Here is an 18,219-nt window from a genome sequence, read left to right as displayed (position 1 = left end):
ATCCGACAGTAATCAAGAGCCTAGCAGTTTTGGTGGAGGTGTGTCAGTGCTTGAGGATATTAGAAAAGACATGGGGAAGGTGGTAGGCAGACACGGCAGCTCAGAACGGGTGACTGCCTGGCCAGCGGGCTTGATCACGTGATGGAGATCATGGCCAACATCGAGCTCGCCTCCATCGCTGGTAGAATAGAGACTCATAGCATAGGCAGTGCCAAACGACCTCATACAGCTCGCCGTTTGCCTATTCTACATTCTATCGAAGCAGGCGGCCCTCTACAGCCCCGTCAGACCGCGTCAGACCGCGTCAGACCGCATCAGACCGGCCAAATTGGGAAGCCATGGTATTATGACATTCGACAGTAATTAAGGGCCTATAAGTTTTGGTGGAGAGGTATTAGTGCTTGAGGACATCAGAAAAGGCACAGGGAACGTGGTAGGTAGACACGGCAGCTCAGGACGGGTGACTGCCTGGCCAGCAGGCTGGATCACGTGATGGAGATCATGGCCGACGTCGAGCTCGCCTCTATCGCTGGTAGAATGCAGACTCTTAGCATGGACAGTGTTAGAACACCTCATACAGCTTGCCGTTTGCCTATTCTACATTCTATCGAAGTAGGCGGTCGTCTACAGCAACGTCAGACCACGTCAGACCGCGTCAGACCGCGTCAGACTGGTCCCTCCGTCGGCAGCTCCGGTGTTGGCGGAGATCCTCGGGATCAACCCTCGGGCCCTCCCCCCACCTCCCCCAGCCCTTTCTGCAACCTCCGGGACGCTGGGGGCACCTCAGGCGCCCCCCACCGTCGCCCAGCGCGCACGGCCCGAAGCGGGGAAACTCCGGAGTCTCTACGCTACAACCTCTCGATCACTCATGGGAATTTGATGGCGCATCAGCGCTCGGCGAATCCCTAAATTCTGTGGAACGTGTCGTGGTGGCCGCCACAGCGCGATAGCCTGCGGCAAACCTGTACCATCGTGCGCGCGGGATGATTCCGGTTCGAACGGTGCCCCTTACGAGGGGGTGGGGGCGCGGGTTCCCTAACCTTGTAGGATCGGGAGCCTACAGGTGCCAGAGGGTTAGGCAACGAGCTGATTATCATAGTTACTTCTGTAGATGACCTGACCATCCTCACCTCCACCTCGGAGCTGATGAACCTCGTCAAAACGAAGCTACGCGAGTGCTTCGAGATCACGGACATGGGCGAGATCCACTGGATCTTGGGCATCGCCGTCCATCGTGATCGCGCCGCGAGGATGATCTCGCTCTCGCAGACCGCCTACATCGACTCCGTCGTGCGGCACTATGGTCTCGAGTCCGCGAAGGACTCAGCAATCCCCATGGACACGCACAACCGCTTGTCGGCGTCGCAGTCCCCTCGGAACGCGGAAGAGGAGGCCGCGATGCGCGATATCCCGTACCGCGAGATCGTTGGGAAGTTGATGTACGCGTCCATCGGTACTCGTCCCGACATCGCGTACGCGGTGCACTCGCTGTCGCGGTTTGTCGCTCGGCCTGGAAAGGCCCATTGGCTCGCAGCCAAACGCGTTGTGTGCTACCTGAAGGGTACGCGCGCCTGGCGACTGACCTACGGTCATGCCAGCGAGGAGTTTGTGGGTTTCGTCGACGCCGACGGCAGCATGAACGATGACCGCAAGGCCATCACGGGCTACGCGTTCATGATCGACGGTGGCGCAGTCAGCTGGAGCTCACGCTCGCAGACAATTGTGTCGCTCTCAACTGCCGAGTCCGAGTATGTGGCGGCGACCGAGGCTTCGAAAGAAGGCCTCTGGCTTCGCTCGCTTATTGCGCAGATCTTCGAGCCGGTCTTCGTGATCATCGAGGGTGCGACGCCACTTCACTCGGACAACCAGGCGGCCATCGCGCTTACCCGAGACCACCAGTACCACGGGCGTACGAAGCATATGGATGTGCGCTTGCACTTCATTCGCTATGTGGTTGATGACGGCAAGATCGTACTCGTGTATTGTCCTACCGAGGAGATGGTTGCCGACGCGTTGACGAAGGCGCTGCCAAGCGCGAAGGCTAAGCACTTCGCTGCTGGGCTTGGACTTGGTCCGGCTTGAGGGGGAGTGATGAGATGCAGGTCAGTACTTACTATACTTACCTATATACCCATGGACAATCCGGACGCAAGTCCGTTACATATGCTTTCCTTCCTTCTAGGGTACAATACACGGACCCACAAAACGGACCCATACGGTCCCACATACTTACATAAGCCTCCGTATATCTTCACTTTCCGATCGGCCGCTCTCCTCAGTCGCTCTCTCACTACGTAGACCGAGCACTGAGGTGAGCTGCCCAAGCCGCTCCTTATTTACTGTTTACTTACTCTCTCTCAGCTTATCGTTGCCTCACTAGGTGAATATAGTCGCTCTCTCACTACGTAGACCGAGCACTGAGCTTATCGTTGCCTCACTAGCTCGATATCCGTGCTCCCCCGAAGGTCTCTGATTCTCACAGCTCCCTGCTAAAGGTCGACTGCCCTACGTGCACGAGTGGATCCAACGCGCGCGCCGAACGGTATACAGGCCCGACCTCCTCCTCGAACGACGCCAAGGGCAGAGCGACGCCGTGGCGGCATCGGTGGCGTTCGACCAATTCCGCCGCGACATGCGCCAATGGTGGTGGAATATCAACCCGACGTGGCGTGCCCCCAACGACGATGCCTTCACCCTACGACGATGCCTTCACCCTACGACGCGAGGCGGGTGACTGGTCTGTTCTGTATTGCACAGGAGCGAACGGCCTCGTCAGCATCGTGAAGTGCATGAAATGGTGGTGGGAAATGCTAGACGAGGTTGACGAGCAGCCGGGCGATCGCGACGAGTGGCGCGCCGCTGCCGCGGACGTTGCGTGGACTTTCAAGCAAGTGCTCGCGCACGGGTGAGTATTTTACACTGAGCTCGGTGGCCCTAGCTAACGAAATCCTAGACATTCTTCTTCTGAGGAGCGCCCTGCGAAGCGTTGCAAGCTGTAGCGTGCGCCGCGTGTCCCTCCTCGTCCCCCTTCCGCTTCCTCGCCTTCATCCGCCCTCGTACACTCGAACACGCGCCTCCCCCTTCAACATATCACTGCCATTGTACTTTTATTGTTTATTCGTTCCTGTGTTTTTCGAATGCATTCTGTTCCTGCTGCACCACGTGAGGACACGAACGGAGGCGTTGCAGAACAGCAGTGGTATGTAACAAGCTCAATATGCAGTCGAGGGGTGCAAAAAACATGGTATAGACCTTGTTATAGGTGATTAGAAGCTGCTAAGGGGCACGAACTGGCCTGGCGAGCGCGCGCGGTGGCGCAAAGACTCGCCCGGGCACGCGGGGAGCCCATCAGATCACCCTACACCGGCCCCGCCACCGTAGACGCCGCCCACGGCATGCGGCGCGCCCCCGGCGACCTCCCGGAGGGCAGTGGCTGTGCGGATAGAACATTCGTTACCTTTTCAACTGTTGGACGGACACTTGTCGGTTACTTTTTAAAAGGTGTTACCTGCGCAAGTGGGGAAGGGGGGGACTTTGATCCCGTATGAGACGGATAGGAGAGGGAGGAGAGGTGCTCACTGAACTGCTACAGGGTAGATGTATGGGGTGGAGAAGTGGGCGCATGAGGCATAGCAATCTCATATGGGATAGAGAAGGGGGAAGAGGGTGGGGATGATCTGAAGATCAAGCACACCATCAATTGCACGGAACTGCATGTCATGATAGTGCAGTATCTCCACTGAGCCATGGGTGGGGAGACAGCAGGGGGCAAAGGACCATCAATAGAAAGATGGACTGGTTATTGAGGGCAAGCACCACAACTGAAGATATCGTTACTACTGAGAGCCTATTGATCTGAGAAAACCTGCCCTCAGTAAGGTCAAGTGTTGGGTATTGACAGTAGATGTCAGAAATATTGGTCGTCGTGCAGATACTGGCGCCGTGCAGATGCGCATGTGCACGCAGATACTCGGATTGGAGGGTTAGGGCCAAAACTCATTTTTTCGCCGCTATTGCGCTGCACACGACATGGAATGTGGTATTCCTAACTCTAACAACACTTTGGCTCTGAATACCTGCCCAAAACATCCTAGAATAGACTGGAAGGTGAGATGGCGAAGGGCCCCGGCATTTGCCGAAGCGTCTGATGGGAGGCGGTAACGTGTGGCCGGAAACCGCTGACGTCTGATGGGAATTTGCAAACGCCTGATGGGATTCCGGTGAGACGCCTGGCACTTCTTCGCCCAATATCTCTACCTTCCCGGACTTTCTAACCCTAACAAACATGGGCGCTCCCAGGTTATCGATGTCTGCGCGTCGAATGGCACCGGTTTCAGCCTGATCGGAGAAAATTGATGGGATTGATCCAGGCGCGCGCTTGGAATCGGGCAGAAGGTTAGAGCCCACTGAGCCTGCCCTGTGGCCCTGATCGCCACCAAACTTGTCAGCATGTCTCTTACAGCCATATACATGTTTGTTTAGAAACATCAGCTAGCACACTCAACGTTGGCTAGCCTGCATCTTGATTGAGCGAGCACGTGACCCCACCCCCAAGGGCTAGCCGATGTTCGTGTAAGTTAGCTGACATCTAAGCTACAGAGTGTACAATTACAACATATCTATAAACATTTGAGGGGTTGTATACATCGGCTAATGCACTCAGACGTCGGCTAGCCTGGACTGGGATGGGTGAGCACGTGACCCCACCCCCCAAGGGCTAGCCGACGTCTGGGCGCGTTAGCCGACGTCTGAGCTGCAGTGCATACATCAACAACATATCTGTAAGTACTTGTGGCCGTTGAGACGTTGGCTAACGCATCTGGACGTTGGCTAGCCCCCACTCGGATTTGGCAAGCACGTGACCTCACCCCCCAAGGGCTAGCCGGCGTCTGAGTGCGTTAGCCAACGTCTGAGCTGCAGAGTATATATGTACAACATACCTGTAGCCACTTGAAAGGCTTCAGACGTTGGCTAACGCACCTGGACGTTGGCTAGCCCGCACTCGGATTGGGTGAGCACGTGACCCCACCACCAAGAGCTAGCCAACGTCGGGGGGCGTTAGCTGACGTCTGAGCTGCAGATTATATATGTACAACATACCTGTAGCCACTTGAAAGGCTTCAGACGTTGGCTAACGCACCTGGACGTCGGCTAGCCCACACTGCAATGGATGTGCACGTGACCTCACCCCCCAAAGGGCTAGCTGACGTCTGAGTGCGTTAGCCAACGTATGAGCTACAGAACATGAATCTGCAACACATCAATAATCATTTCATGGCCTTCAAACGTTGGCTAATGCACCTGGACGTCGGCTAGCCTGCACTCGGATTGGGCGAGCACGTGACCCCACCCCCAAGGGCTAGCCGACGTCTGAGTCCGTTAGCTGACGTCGAAGCTGCGGAACATACATTCAGAACACATCTGTAAGCCGTTGAGTGGGTGTATACGGCGGCTAACGCACCTGGACGTTGGCTAGCCCGCACCTTGACCAGTGGGCACGTGATCCAGACCCCCCAAGGGCTAGCCGACGTCTGAGTCCGTTAGCCGACGTCTGAAGCCTCAGAACATACTCATATTACATCTCTTCTTACATTATTGCACTTGAAAACCCCAGTCAACGCTTCCAACTCTGACTAGCCCTCGCCTGGTCTCGCAGGCACGTGACCTCACCGGCCAACAGCTAGCTCACGTTGTGCTGGGGCGCTTGCCTTGAGATTTACCAGTACCATTCACAGCGCGTATCTTCACCTCCCAGTGCACTTAAAGACGTCGGCTAGCCCCCTCAACGTTGGCTAGCCCTGACGGTCCCAGAACACGTGTGTGATGGACGTCGGCTAGCCATCACAACCGCTTTTGGCGACTTTTCCCACGGGCGAACGAATTTTTTCGTACAAACGCGTGCGAACACATTCGTTCGCGCCATTGTCTGGAGCGCTTCCCCCTGCCCCCCTCACCTCCAAACTTCGTCCAGCGGTGGATGGACATGCTGGCTACCCTCCGGCACCATTGGAACGTCAGCTAACGCGCATGGCGGGGCTCCTGACGTCGGCTAGTATTTCGGTAAATCGTGGGAAAATTTGAACGCGTTTCCCACGGTGCTAGCTGACGTCGGCTAGTGAGGGCAGATAGTTAGGAGTTGAAGGGACTGGCGCTCCAGTCGAGATCGATGGTATCGCCGCCAGACGATCCGAAGAAGAGGCGATTCTCTCCGTCAAACAGTTGACTTTCGTCATTCTGCTGCGCAGAGGCCATCTCGACGTCGGGGATCGAGTTGATCTTGGCACGCTTTGCCGGAGGAGCGAGATCTTCGAGCTAAAGATTCGAGCCAGAAGCCTTGGGAGTGGGGGAACCCATCTCCTCGTCCTCGTCGTTGACGCGGGGGATGCCGCGGTCGTTGACGATCTTGTCAAGGCGACGGAACACCTGGGGCGTCACCGTGATGTCCAACTCCTTCCCAAAGTCGAAGACGGCTCGGGCGCTCTTGGAGTGTTCGTTGTCAGCGACAGCCTCCTCGTTCTTGACGGGGGGCTTCTCAGTCACGGTGCGGACAGAGGTACCGTCCTTCGTGATGAGCGCGATGTGGGACGTCTTGGTGGCAGGCACTGACGGTGTGAGAGGAGCGGGAGCGTGCAGTGAAGAGATCATCCCAGCCATCTCCGAGACACCATGAGCGTGAGCGTTGCCGCCCTTGCCCTTGCCAGAGTTCTTACCAGCGCGATTGCCGCGATTCTTCTTCTTCTTCTTCTCAGCGTTGTCGCCCTGCTTGGGCGCAGAGCTTCCGCCCTGTTGCTGATTAGAGTACTTCGGATCATCGCGCTTGCGCTTGGTGTTGAACTTCTGAGCAGTGGCGCTCGTGCTCATCCCCTGCTGCGAGTAGTGCGCTAGAAGCGCATCGCGAACAGTCGAGACCTTGAGCGTAGTCTTCGAGTGAGACTGAAGGAGATTCGTCGTCACGGGCTTGACCCGCGCGATCGCAAGCAAGATCATGGCCTGCAAGAACTCGGGAATGGCAACATTCTCGTTCTTCAGACGCGTGAACTGCTGAAGGATGACGTTCAGCTGCGGATCTGGGTGCTGACGCTCATCGAACTTGGCGTTCAGAGCGGTCTGCAGGTACCCGAAGATGTCGGCCAGCTGCGCTGAGCCATACGTCTTATTCAGGTACTCCCAGAGCTTCTTAGCAGTCACCATGTCCTCGTCAGGGACATTGTCGATGAGACGCTCGTCAATGCGCATGATGATAGCACCACGCGCTTTGCGGTCGTCAGCATCAAACTGCTTGCGCTCCTCCTTGTTGCCCTTCCTATCAGCAGTAGTTGCGATAGGACTCGGCTTCTCCTCAGTTAGGACATTGTCAATGCCCTGGAACTGGAGGTAGGCCTTCATCTTCTTGGCGAAGGACTTGAAGTCCTTGCCGTTGAAGACGGGCACGGTAGAGGTGAGGGTGTTAGACATTGTGATCTGGAAAGATCGTCAGCATCGTTTCGCATGTCATCATAGAGGCAGCATGTCGGTAAGGACTGCGCCGATGAGCGAAAGAGCGATGCGCCCTGAAGGGCCAGCATCTCCGCTAGAGATGGGCACCTTGATCAAGCGCGATCAGCAGCGATCAGCGCGATCCGGCATGGTTTCGCCAGCGCTTAGAGCAGCTAGTAGCGAACAGGCAAGCGAGCAAGGCGCTGCTCGTCATCGCAGCCAGCAAGGGCGCAGATGACATGAGTTGCAGCCACTGAGGCGCTACTCATTGTGCCGCTGCCACTGGGGCGCTGAACACAGCTCACCGGGGCTCATAACCTGTTGAGCATGCTGGGAAGCGCGCCTATACTGCTTACCTGGTGGTAAGGAGCTTGGTATGAGGCAAGCGCAGAGGTAGGTAAAGACCTGTTATTCTGGGGGCAGATTGGGCCCTCCTTATATATGTACAGGATGGTAGGTAGCATGTGATAATGCAATGGACAAGTAAACAATAAACATATGATGTCGTCGCGTGTGTCCATGTGTGTCCATGTGTCCGTCATGTGAGTCATGAGTCATATCATGTGACAGGCCGATTGTCCAACATATTGATCTGAGAAAACCTGCCCTCAGTAAGGCCAAGTGTTGGGTATTGACAGTAGATGTCAGAAATATTGGTCGTCGTGCAGATACTGGCGCCGTGCAGATGTGCATGTGCACGCAGATACTCGGATTAGAGGGTTAGGCATCTGGCTCAGCATGCTGTTTGGTACTCTTGCTCTGCTGCTTCCCTGGCTGCTATTCGGCATTTCTGGAGGTGCCAAACCAGCTTGTAAGGGTGCATGCGGTGCTCATCCAAGTGAGCAGGGATCAGGACTGCTATCTGCAGCACATGAGGCCACTCAGAGGGTGCACCAGACAGCGAGCCTCCTTCACTGACACCGGAAAACACCTTCCTCTCTCTTCCCACATGCTGATGCACAAGCACATTCTCAGCCAACCTCGTAGGCCTTTTAGGTTGTGAATGCTCTCTAGATGTCATGACCCTACTTTTGGAACACTGCAAGGCCAGAGGTGGATTGACAGCAACAGGATTCATGGAGGCTTTGCTCATGTCAAGCCTGTTCATGCATGCCGATCATCACAATTTGTCTCCTGTAGACCTGCAGGTATTCCAAGGCCTTTGGGCCTTCCGTAGTGGTTTATACTTGACCAACCTGTCCAGCTGCATCATGGAGTTGTTTTCAAGGGTTGGGGCTGTTTTGAAACCACTCGGGGCTGTTTAGTGACCTGTACAGAAGCCCTCGGGGCCCAGATCTCTGTCTGGCACAGCGGCTTTGAGCTCCCACCCATGTGGCTGCACCACGGGGTTGTTTTGAAGTGTCGGGGCTGTTTTGAAGCCACTCGGGGCTCTTTAGTGACCCTTACGGAAGCCCTTGGGGCCCAGATCACTGTCTGGCACAGCCACATGGGACTCTGCCACATTTCCTGCCTCAGATAACCCCAAGGACGCCACCGTGGCCCTGTGGCTGTGCATTAATCGGTTTCGCCACAAATTTTAATGAGTTTCACTCCCTCCCCACGGGTAGACTTGGTCTTATCTTTTTTTCTAATGCAGGTCACTAAACCAGCCAGTGGCCGCGACCCAGCTCTCATAATCGGTTTCCCCGATTTTCATGAGTTTCACCACTCATAATGGGTTTCGCCAGAATCGTGAAACCCATTGTCGACTTCACTCGTCAGTCACTAGATTGCTGATCAACTTAGTGATCTGCACAGCCACACGGTTTGAAACCCACGTGAGTTTCAGGGATTATATATATAGGCGCACGCCATTGAGGACTGGCACCTTGTGGACGGTGCGACAATGGATATACTAGGTTCCGTCCATGTGGTGCGTCGTCCGTGCGCCAACTGTGATTCACGACTGACCGTTTTTCAGGACACTGTTGATGGAGAGGGAGAACCGCCGTCCATTCTCCCGTCTGCGGCCGACGAAGCACGCCTCATGGCCCGGGAAGAGCGCATACGCCACTACGAGACCATCCTCATCTTCTGCGGCAGTCACTGCGGCTTCTGCCTTGTACAGGCCCTCATCGCAGGCAGGCAAGCCCCCACCCCCAAGATGGCCCACGACATCAACATATGCCCTGGCCTCAGCCAAGAAGAGCGCCTGGGGTTTTACTCCCTGCGAAGGGCCATCCGTTACACGCACGGACACCACCTCTGCTACCGCTGCCACATCTCGGCAATGGGAATGAACCGACTGCACCCTGACTTTGTGCGTGGGGGGCACCCGCACGCACGGGTTGGGCTCCCCCTCGCGTGGGCCGTCTGGCGCGACCCGGAGTTGAAGGCGGCGGCGTTCGGCGATCTGGTTCAGTCCTCGCCCCTCGCGATGTCACGCGGCCATAGCTGGGCCACCATTGACGGGTTCAGGGCGTGGATCGAGGACAAGGACGCTACGGAGGAGCCGTCGAGCGTCATGGCGCTGATGGACTTTGTGTACAGGCGTTTTATGTAGGGAGGCGGGAGCATCGCCGTATATAGCTTGGAGAGCGTAGTACCGGTTCAATTTTACCACCTCATTCGCTGCATAATAAAGCATCGAGAGCAGCATCGGCACTACTCCTTCAAAAGCCGGGTGTAGTACGTCCGCAGGGCGTGGAACCGCTGCGTCACAAGGCCATTTCCCGGCCGCACGTGCTGCGGCTAATCTGTCACCGCATGGGACGCTCTCTTGCTTGCACCCACCATGGACGGCCCAGTCGACTATACCACACAGAGAGCTCTTGCAATCGTCTTCATAGCTTCTTCGAAAGCCAATCGTCGGGCGATACTGGGACTCCATCGGCCAGCTCTCGAGGCATTTACCAGCCAGCACGGCAACATCGATCGTGCTCTCCGCTTGATAGTGCAAGTACTTGTCGAGCGCAGCACTGATGGTGGGGAAGACCGGGCTTCAGCAACCGAGCCAAGTGTAGATGCCATGGATACAATCTCTGTGCGTTTTGAGCGTCCGATCCGGTCTATGGCTGACTGTGATCAAGGAGGCTAGTGACGCGAACAGTGCCGATGAACCAGAGGAGGAGGACCGCCTTCGGCAGGCGGTCCAAAACATGGTGGATGCCATGGAAGGTGTAGTAGAGGCATTGGGGCTGACACCGGTACAAGTGCGAAACTTTGTTGATGCGTTGCGCCACCTCCGCCGTCATCAGGGCGAGCGCAGGCTGTAGCCATAGACGCGACGGCTCGGGCGGATACCGGAGGTCCGAGAAGACTGCAAAGTCCAATATCATGCTGTTAGACTCCTGCATCTCTACTGTAGCGGTATGGAAATGCCTCGGTCATGCGTTACAGCGAGACACACAGTAGAACGTGGCAGATGCGGGTCTCCGAATATACATCGTGCGACATACGGTCCGGCAGTGCCATGCGGCTGGCGCGTGTCACAGGACGAGGGCTGGCAGTCATGATGTGCAGTTCTTTCCGCTCTCATCTCAAGCAAAGACATGCCTTGCAGCTCAGTGGTTGTTGCGATCGGCAGCCGTCATGGCGCTCTCGAGTGCTGTATAGGTGCGCGTAGGCACTCCATCCTGGCGGATGACTGACCGATACCATAGTACCTCAATACGCTGAGGACGATCGTCGTGCATCGACGTTCGGGCTCCGTGGCGGCCGAGCGCCCCGCGTGAGATGGACGCACCCCCCTCCTGCCTGGCTCGAGTGGCTCTACAGAGGTGATGCTGACACCGGGCCACGAGGAGCAGCTTGTGGTCATGAAGACGGTGCAGTGACTGGAAGACGGTACGCTGAACGGCCGATTGGGCAGTGCGATCACTAATCCACTTGAAGAGCGCAGGCGGCACTAGTGCAGAGGGGAGGCTTGCGGGTGGTCGTGGTGGTAATGCCAGCGAGGGCTCTTCAAGGGCTTTGGGATCAGCATTGCGCCACGTTTGTCATGTCAGGAATGTCGGTGTAATCCAATCAGACTCTCCGTATCCCCTTGGTGTGGCCTTTGTAGTGGACGGTCCGGACATCCGTTTGAGCTGCGAGCACTGTACCACGTTTCTTGACGCGGTCTGCCGGTACCACTTCGGACAATATGCACAGCCCCGCAGATGCTTCTCGGCCAAGACTCAATGCACCGGACCGACGGCGAGCATGCCGGATGATCGCACCCCTCAGATCGATGATGTCCGATAACGCTATCTTCCGCTCTCCCATGTCCATGGCAAACGACCGTGCCAGCGAGCAGTCCCGCAGCATCAACCGGGCTGAGGCCAGTGACGGAGAGCAGGGTGTGCAGGTGCGTCCGGACCCGGAGTTTACTACACCAAGGTCCTCATGAGACACCAGACACGCACCACACTCCCCGATGTGTCTGGATCAGAGACGCCAGACCGGAATCAGGTCCTGGACAGCTTTTTAGGAGCAGAGGAGGTGCGTGGGGCTGCGATCGAGACTTCCGATTATTGATCATGCGATACAGAGCGCGACAGCCAGCACAGCTAAAGAAGGAGCAGATGCGCAGGTGCGCCGGCATTCCAGCGCGCTAAACGCACATCTGACAACCTGCAGTCCCTTGCATCCATTGCAGATAGCATGCAGAAACTTGCAGGCACACTGGCCGAATTCAACAGGAGCTTGGCCGTAGTCCCCGACCTTATCGCCGCTGCCCATAGGTTCTGTGACAGTCTTGAGGATGCGCAGAGGGCTTTGATATTCACCAACCAGCGCACCGGCATCAACGCCCACACCGATGCGCTGGCTCTTCCCGCTTATGATGACGTGCAGGCTCTGTCGCGTGGCAGATCATCGGGGCCCGCGCGCTCGGCCGATCCACAGACGCGTACATCCAGCCTGGCCAGCACGCGCAGTGCGGAGGCTGACGGGCCCCCGGGAAGCCCGTCGCCAGCTCCGTCGCATGAGGGGGACATTGAGGGGTAGAGATTTGTACAATGTAAGGTAGCACGAAGGTAGTAACTGTTACATGACCGCAAATATGTAGCTTTTGATTTGCATGTATAGTAAGATGTTTGTATGCACACCGTCTTCGCTGGATGTTTAGCTTAGCATGCGTGCAGCAGGTTAGCTGACTAAGCATGTAGCGATGCCAGCTCGCTCTGGTCGGACAAACCATCGGCCGAGCGGGGCAACGTCTCGGCCCTACTATGTGTGTAATGGTCTTAGTTGCGCGACGCCGGATGCGCGCAGGCATCTGACTAGGTGCGTAACGCTCCCAGTTTGAGGGGCGCGTTCCTGCAACTAGGTGCATAACGCTCCTAGTTTTTGGAGCACTGCCTCCGGAACTAGGTGTATAACGATTCTAGTCCAGCAGGCGAGGTGAGCTTGGCCAACTAAGGGTGTAACGACGCTATTTTAGCAGTCATGCAAGCATAGCGCACCGCCAACTAGGCGCGTAACGACGCTAGGTTGGTCCGAGTGGACAAAACCTCGGCCGATGCGGACCAAGCTTCGGCCTAACTAAGGGCATAACGGCCCTAGTTCAGCGTGGCTGCATGAGTGCCGGCGCCTGCCTAGGCGCGTAACGCCTCTAGTCTAGGTGGAGAAAGAAATGGGCTGCTGAAACTAGGTGCATAACGCTCCTAGTTGCGGTGGACCGCCTTCCCACCTAGGTGCATAATGACCCTAGTCCAGCAGGTGAGATGCGCTCGGCCAACTAAGGGCGTAACGACACTAGTTCAGCATTCATGCAAGCACAGTGCACTGCCAACTAGGCGCGTAACGCTGCTAGTTGGGGGTGGCTTCATGAGCGCTGGTGCCTGCCTAGGTGCGTAAAGCCTCTAGTTCATGTGACGAGAGAAGTGGACTGCCGAAACTAGGTGCGTAACGCGCCTAGTTGTGGTGCCAACTAAGGGCGTAACGACGCTAGTTTAACAAGCAGAGCGCAGCGCCGACTAGGTGCGTAACGACGCTAGTTTGCTCCGGTCGGCCTGTGCCTCGACCATCTGGACCAATCTTCGGCCTAACTAAGGGCATAACGGCCCTAGTTCAGCGTGGCTGCATGAGTGCCGGCGCCTGCTTAGGCGCGTAACGCCTCTAGTTTAGGTGACGAGACAATTGTGCTTCCCAAACTAGGTGCATAACGATCCTAGTTTTTGTGGTGGACCGCCTTCCCACCTAGGTGCGTAACGACCCTAGTCCAGCAGGCGGGGCGTACTTGGCTAACTAAGGGCGTAACGACGCTAGTTCAGCAAGCACAGCGCACCGCCAACTAGGCGCGTAACGCTGCTAGTTTGCTCCGGTCAGCCTGCGCCTTGACCATCTGGACAAAGCTTTGGCATACCTAGGGGCATAACGGCGCTAGTTGGGGGTGGCTGACTAGGGGCGTAATGCCTCTAGTTTAGGTGGCGAGACGAGTGTGCTGCCCAAACTAGGTGCATAACGACCCTAGTCCAGCAGGCGAGACGTGCTCGGCCAACTAAGGGCGTAACAACGCTAGTTCAGCAAGCACAGCGCAGCGCCAACTAGGCGCGTAACGCCGCTAGTTTGCTCCGGCCAGCCCGCGCCTTGACCATCTGGACAATGCTTTGGCATACCTAGTGGCATAACGGCGCTAGTTGGGGGTGGCTGCCTAGGTGCGTAATGCCTCTAGTTCAGGTGGCGAGAGAAGTGGGCTGCCGAAACTAGGTGCATAACGCTCCTAGTTGTGGTGGACTGCCTCGTCAACTAGGTGCGTAACGGCTCTAGTCCATCAAGCTCGGAGCGCTCGGCCAACTAGGCGCATAACGACGCTAGTTTGGTCCGGGCGAGCAAAGCCTCGGATGATGCGGACCACGCTTCGGCCTAACTAGGTGCATAACGGTGCTAGTTTGGGGTGGCTGCCTAGGTGCATAACGCCTCTAGGTAGCGAGACAAGTGGGCTGCCCAAACTAAGTGCATAATGCTCCTAGGTTCAGTGTCTGACTAGGTGCATAACGCTCCTAGGTTCAGTGTCTGACTAGGTGCATAACGCTCCTAGGTTCAGTGTCTGACTAGGTGCGTAACGCGCCTAGATGTGGTGTGGTGCGTCCTCAACTAGGTGCATAACGGCCCTAGTTCAGCAGGCAAGGCATGCTCGGCAAACTAAGGGCGTAACGACGCTAGTTCAGCAAGCACAGCGCACCGCCAACTAGGCGCATAATGACGCTAGTTTGTTCCTGGCAAGCAAAACCTCGGCCGATGCGGACCAAGCTTCGGCCCAACTAGGGGCATAACGGCCCTAGTTCAGCGTCGCTGCATGAGCGCCAGCGCCTGCCTAGGCGCGTAACGCCTCTAGTTTAGGTGACAAGACAAGTGTGCTGCCCAACCTAGGTGCATAACGCTCCTAGGTTCAGTGTCTGACTAGGTGCGTAACGCGCCTAGATGTGGTGCACTGCCTCCTCAACTAGGTGCGTAACGCGCCTAGTTGCGGTGCAGTGCGTCCTCAACTAGGTGCATAACGGCCCTAGTACAGCAGGCCCGGAGTGCTCGGCTAACTAAGGGCGTAACGACGCTAGTTCAAGTGGCGAGACAAGTAGGCTGCCCAAACTAGGTGCATAACGCGCCTAGTTTGTGTGATGAGCCGCCATCCCACCTAGGGGCATAACAACCCTAGTCCAGCAGGCGGGGCGTGCTTGGCCAACTAAGGGCGTAACGACGCTAGTTTGCTCTGGTCGGCCTGCGCCTCGGCCATATGGACCAATCTTCGGCCTAACTAGGGGCATAACCGCCCTAGTTCAGCATGGCCGCATGAGCGCTGGCGCCTGCCTAGGTGCGTAACGCCTCTAGTTTAGGTGGCAAGACAAATGTGCTGCCCAAACTAAGTGCATAACGCTCCTAGGTTCAGTATCTGACTAGGTGCGTAACGCGCCTAGTTGTGGTGCAGTGCGTCCCCAACTAGGTGCGTAACGGCCCTAGTCCAGCAGGTCCGGAGCGCTCGGCCAACTAAGGGCGTAACGACGCTAGTTCAGCAAGCACAGCGCAGCGCCAACTAGGCGCGTAACGACGCTAGTTTAAGTGGCGAACAAGTAGGCTGCCCAAACTAGGTGCATAACGCTCCTAGTTTTTGTGGTGGACCACCTTCCCACCTAGGGGCATAACGACCCTAGTCCAGCGGGCGAGGCGTGCTCGGCCAACTAAGGGCGTAACAACGCTAGTTCAGCAAGCACAGGGCACTGCCAACTAGGCGCGTAACGATGCTAGTTTGGTCCGCGTGGACAAAACCTCGGCCGAAGCGGACCACGCTTTGGCCTAACTAGGTGCATAACGGTGCTAGTTTGGGGTGGCTGCCTAGGTGCATAACGCCTCTAGGTAGCGAGACAAGTGCGCTGCCCAAACTAGGTGCATAATGCTCCTAGTTTCAGTGTCTGACTAGGCGCGTAACGCGCCTAGTTGTGGTGCAGTGTGTCCTCAACTAGGTGCGTAACGGCCCTAGTCCAGCAGGCCCGGAGCGCTCGGCCAACTAAGGGCGTAACGACGCTAGTTCAGCAAGCACAGCGCAGCGCCAACTAGGCGCGTAACGACGCTAGTTTGGTCCGAGTGGACAAACCTCGGCCGGGGCGGACAACGCTTCGGCCTAACTAGAGGCATAACGGCACTAGTATGGCGTGGCGCGTGAGTGCCGGCGCCTGCCTAGGTGCGTAACGCGCCTAGTTTAGGTGGTCGGACAAGTGCGCTCCCGTACCTAGGTGCATAACGGCCCTAGTTCTGCAGGCTCCGGACCATGCTCTAACCAGACTAGGCGCATAACGGCCTCAGTTCTAGCCCTAATCCTAACCCTAATCAACAGATTCAATCTGATTCAAACCTCATTCTGTTGCAAAAACCAGGATCAGAGGGTTAGGGCTAGCCAACGTCTGAGTCCGTTAGCCGACGTCTGAAACCTCAGAACATACTCATATTACATCTCTTCTTACATTATTGCACTTGAAAACCCCAGCCAACGCTTCCAACTCTGACTAGCCCTCGCCTGGTCTCGCAGGCACGTGACCTCACCGGCCAACAGCTAGCTCACGTTGTGCTGGGTCGCTTGCCTTGAGATTTACCAGTACCATTCACAGCGCGTATCTTCACCTCCCAGTGCACTTAAAGACGTCGGCTAGCCCCCTCAACGTTGGCTAGCCCTGACGGTCCCCGAACACGTGTGTGATGGACGTCGGCTAGCCATCACAACCGCTTTTGGCGACTTTTCCCACGGGCGAACGAATTTTTTCGTACAAACGCGTGCGAACACATTCGTTCGCGCCATTGTCTGGAGCGCTTCCCCCTGCCCCCTTCACCTCCAAACTTCGTCCAGCGGTGGATGGACATGCTGGCTACCCTCCTGCACCATTGGAACGTCAGCTAACGCGCATGGCGGGGCTCCTGACGTCGGCTAGTATTTCGGTAAATCGTGGGAAAATTTGAACGCGTTTCCCACGGTGCTAGCTGACGTCGGCTAGTGAGGGCAGATAGTTAGGCGGACTTCGAGCGCGCGGACACACATTATGGTTGTCTACAAAACCAACTCACTGCGATCACGTCCTTTGTCGTCCATCTGCTTCCTATGTCGTGCATGCCGCGCGATGTCGTACGCGATCTCGTTGACATCATGCGCATTCTGCATTCCGCGCCGTCCGCTCGCGCTCTCGCGGAGGTCGCATGCGACACGCTGGCTATGGTCTGGCAACACACGGCCGACCAGCGCGCGCTCTTGTGGTCACTGCACGACGGGGCGTTCCCCTTGGTGATGTCGCTGTACCATAGTGAGGAGCCTAGTACTAGGGTCGGGAATGCGCTGGGCACCATAGCCCTACTCTCCGTCTTCGGTGAAGTACAGCGCGTGCTGCCGCGGGACATGTCCTTCCTCGACGAGTTTCCGGACGGCCCTGGCAGATACGCTCAACGACGCGCCGACGTAGCGCGTCACATATCAAGGAAGATGTGCGCTTACTGTGAGGTATGTGACTGCAAACTCCCCGGATGACTCGCGTAGCTCATGCCTTCCCCAGCGTCCCGAAGGTGGCAGAGGCGAGGCCCGCAAGAGGTTCCTCTGCTGTCCTTGCTTCTCCGCGATATATTGCTCCACCGAATGCCAAACCGCTGACTGGCCTTCGCATCGCGCACTGCATCGTCGTGCGCGCGTCGACGAAGTGCAAGGTAGGTGCCGTTTCGCTTCCGAGTCGCACTAGTCATTAACCACAACCCTTAGGCAAGATCTCCCCTCGCGACGCGCATTTCCTGAAGGCCTGCGGCAACGACTACCTGCGCAAAAACCTCGCGCGCATCCTTGGCGAGATATCGGAGGGCCTCGAGCGCCATCGCGAGCATCTCGCGCTACCCCCGCGTGTACACATCGAGATACGCATTGGCGGACGCTTCGACGAGGATGCGCACGAGAACCGCGTCAATATACGTCGTGAGGATAGCGAGGAAAGGAGCGTGGCAGAACCATTTGCAGGGAACGATCCGGAAGAACCGACCGTGCTTGTAGTTGCTGTGCTGCTTCGCATCGACAAGATTGCTGGCGCAGTAGTGGTGCGACGCGCGATGTTGCGGGAGCTGAAGGAGGAGGCTGGGAGACTCACCGAGTAGTATCCATCGCGCGGCGGCTCTTATGAAGCACCAAATCCCGCGAAGACAGAGAACAGAACAGAAGTCATGTATTCACAAATCCAGTGTACAAACATAAGGTGCATCTGCATGAGTACGTATGCGTGGTCGTGACATAGCAATATCGATAGCGAGGGACAGGTAAGAAGATAGTACACATGAACCATCGCGCGCGCAGCGCACGATGGG

The 18,219-nt window shown here is 56.7% G+C and overlaps 6 protein-coding genes across 6 annotated transcripts; all 6 read left to right on the top strand.

Moving 5' to 3' along the window:
* Positions 1-1,821: 1,821 nt before the first annotated feature.
* SCHCODRAFT_02559044 (uncharacterized protein) lies at positions 1,822-2,281 on the top strand (the record flags this gene model as incomplete). The annotated part of the gene is made up of 1 exon (XM_050343744.1): positions 1,822-2,281. A coding segment is annotated over exon 1 (189 nt), but the record flags the coding sequence as incomplete, so codon positions are not given.
* Positions 2,282-2,684: 403 nt separating this feature from the next.
* On the top strand, positions 2,685-2,909 carry SCHCODRAFT_01111296 (uncharacterized protein; the record flags this gene model as incomplete). Its single annotated transcript, XM_050341042.1, has 1 exon — positions 2,685-2,909. The coding sequence occupies one exon, from the start codon at positions 2,685-2,687 to the stop codon at positions 2,907-2,909; it is 225 nt and encodes a 74-aa protein (XP_050196851.1).
* A 6,413-nt stretch (positions 2,910-9,322) lies between these two features.
* On the top strand, positions 9,323-9,979 carry SCHCODRAFT_02603881 (uncharacterized protein; the record flags this gene model as incomplete). The annotated part of the gene is made up of 2 exons (XM_003025833.1): positions 9,323-9,349; positions 9,398-9,979. 2 exons carry the CDS (start codon positions 9,323-9,325, stop codon positions 9,977-9,979), a joined length of 609 nt encoding a protein of 202 aa, XP_003025879.1.
* Positions 9,980-10,210: 231 nt separating this feature from the next.
* On the top strand, positions 10,211-10,691 carry SCHCODRAFT_02522272 (uncharacterized protein; the record flags this gene model as incomplete). The annotated part of the gene is made up of 2 exons (XM_003025834.2): positions 10,211-10,459; positions 10,506-10,691. 2 exons carry the CDS (start codon positions 10,211-10,213, stop codon positions 10,689-10,691), a joined length of 435 nt encoding a protein of 144 aa, XP_003025880.1.
* Positions 10,692-11,650: 959 nt separating this feature from the next.
* Positions 11,651-12,405, top strand: SCHCODRAFT_01111295 (uncharacterized protein; the record flags this gene model as incomplete). The annotated part of the gene is made up of 4 exons (XM_003025835.2): positions 11,651-11,764; positions 11,815-11,898; positions 11,948-11,989; positions 12,037-12,405. 4 exons carry the CDS (start codon positions 11,651-11,653, stop codon positions 12,403-12,405), a joined length of 609 nt encoding a protein of 202 aa, XP_003025881.1.
* Positions 12,406-16,896: 4,491 nt separating this feature from the next.
* SCHCODRAFT_02646155 (uncharacterized protein) lies at positions 16,897-18,142 on the top strand. Its single transcript, XM_003025836.3, has 3 exons — positions 16,897-17,377; positions 17,430-17,577; positions 17,630-18,142. The coding sequence occupies exons 1-3, from the start codon at positions 17,030-17,032 to the stop codon at positions 18,010-18,012; spliced, it is 879 nt and encodes a 292-aa protein (XP_003025882.1). The 5' UTR covers positions 16,897-17,029; the 3' UTR covers positions 18,013-18,142.
* Positions 18,143-18,219: the final 77 nt, after the last annotated feature.

This window comes from Schizophyllum commune (assembly GCF_000143185.2).
Source record: "Schizophyllum commune H4-8 unplaced genomic scaffold SCHCOscaffold_23, whole genome shotgun sequence".
Taxonomy (NCBI): domain Eukaryota; kingdom Fungi; phylum Basidiomycota; class Agaricomycetes; order Agaricales; family Schizophyllaceae; genus Schizophyllum; species Schizophyllum commune.
This window is presented reverse-complemented; position numbering and strand designations above follow the sequence as displayed.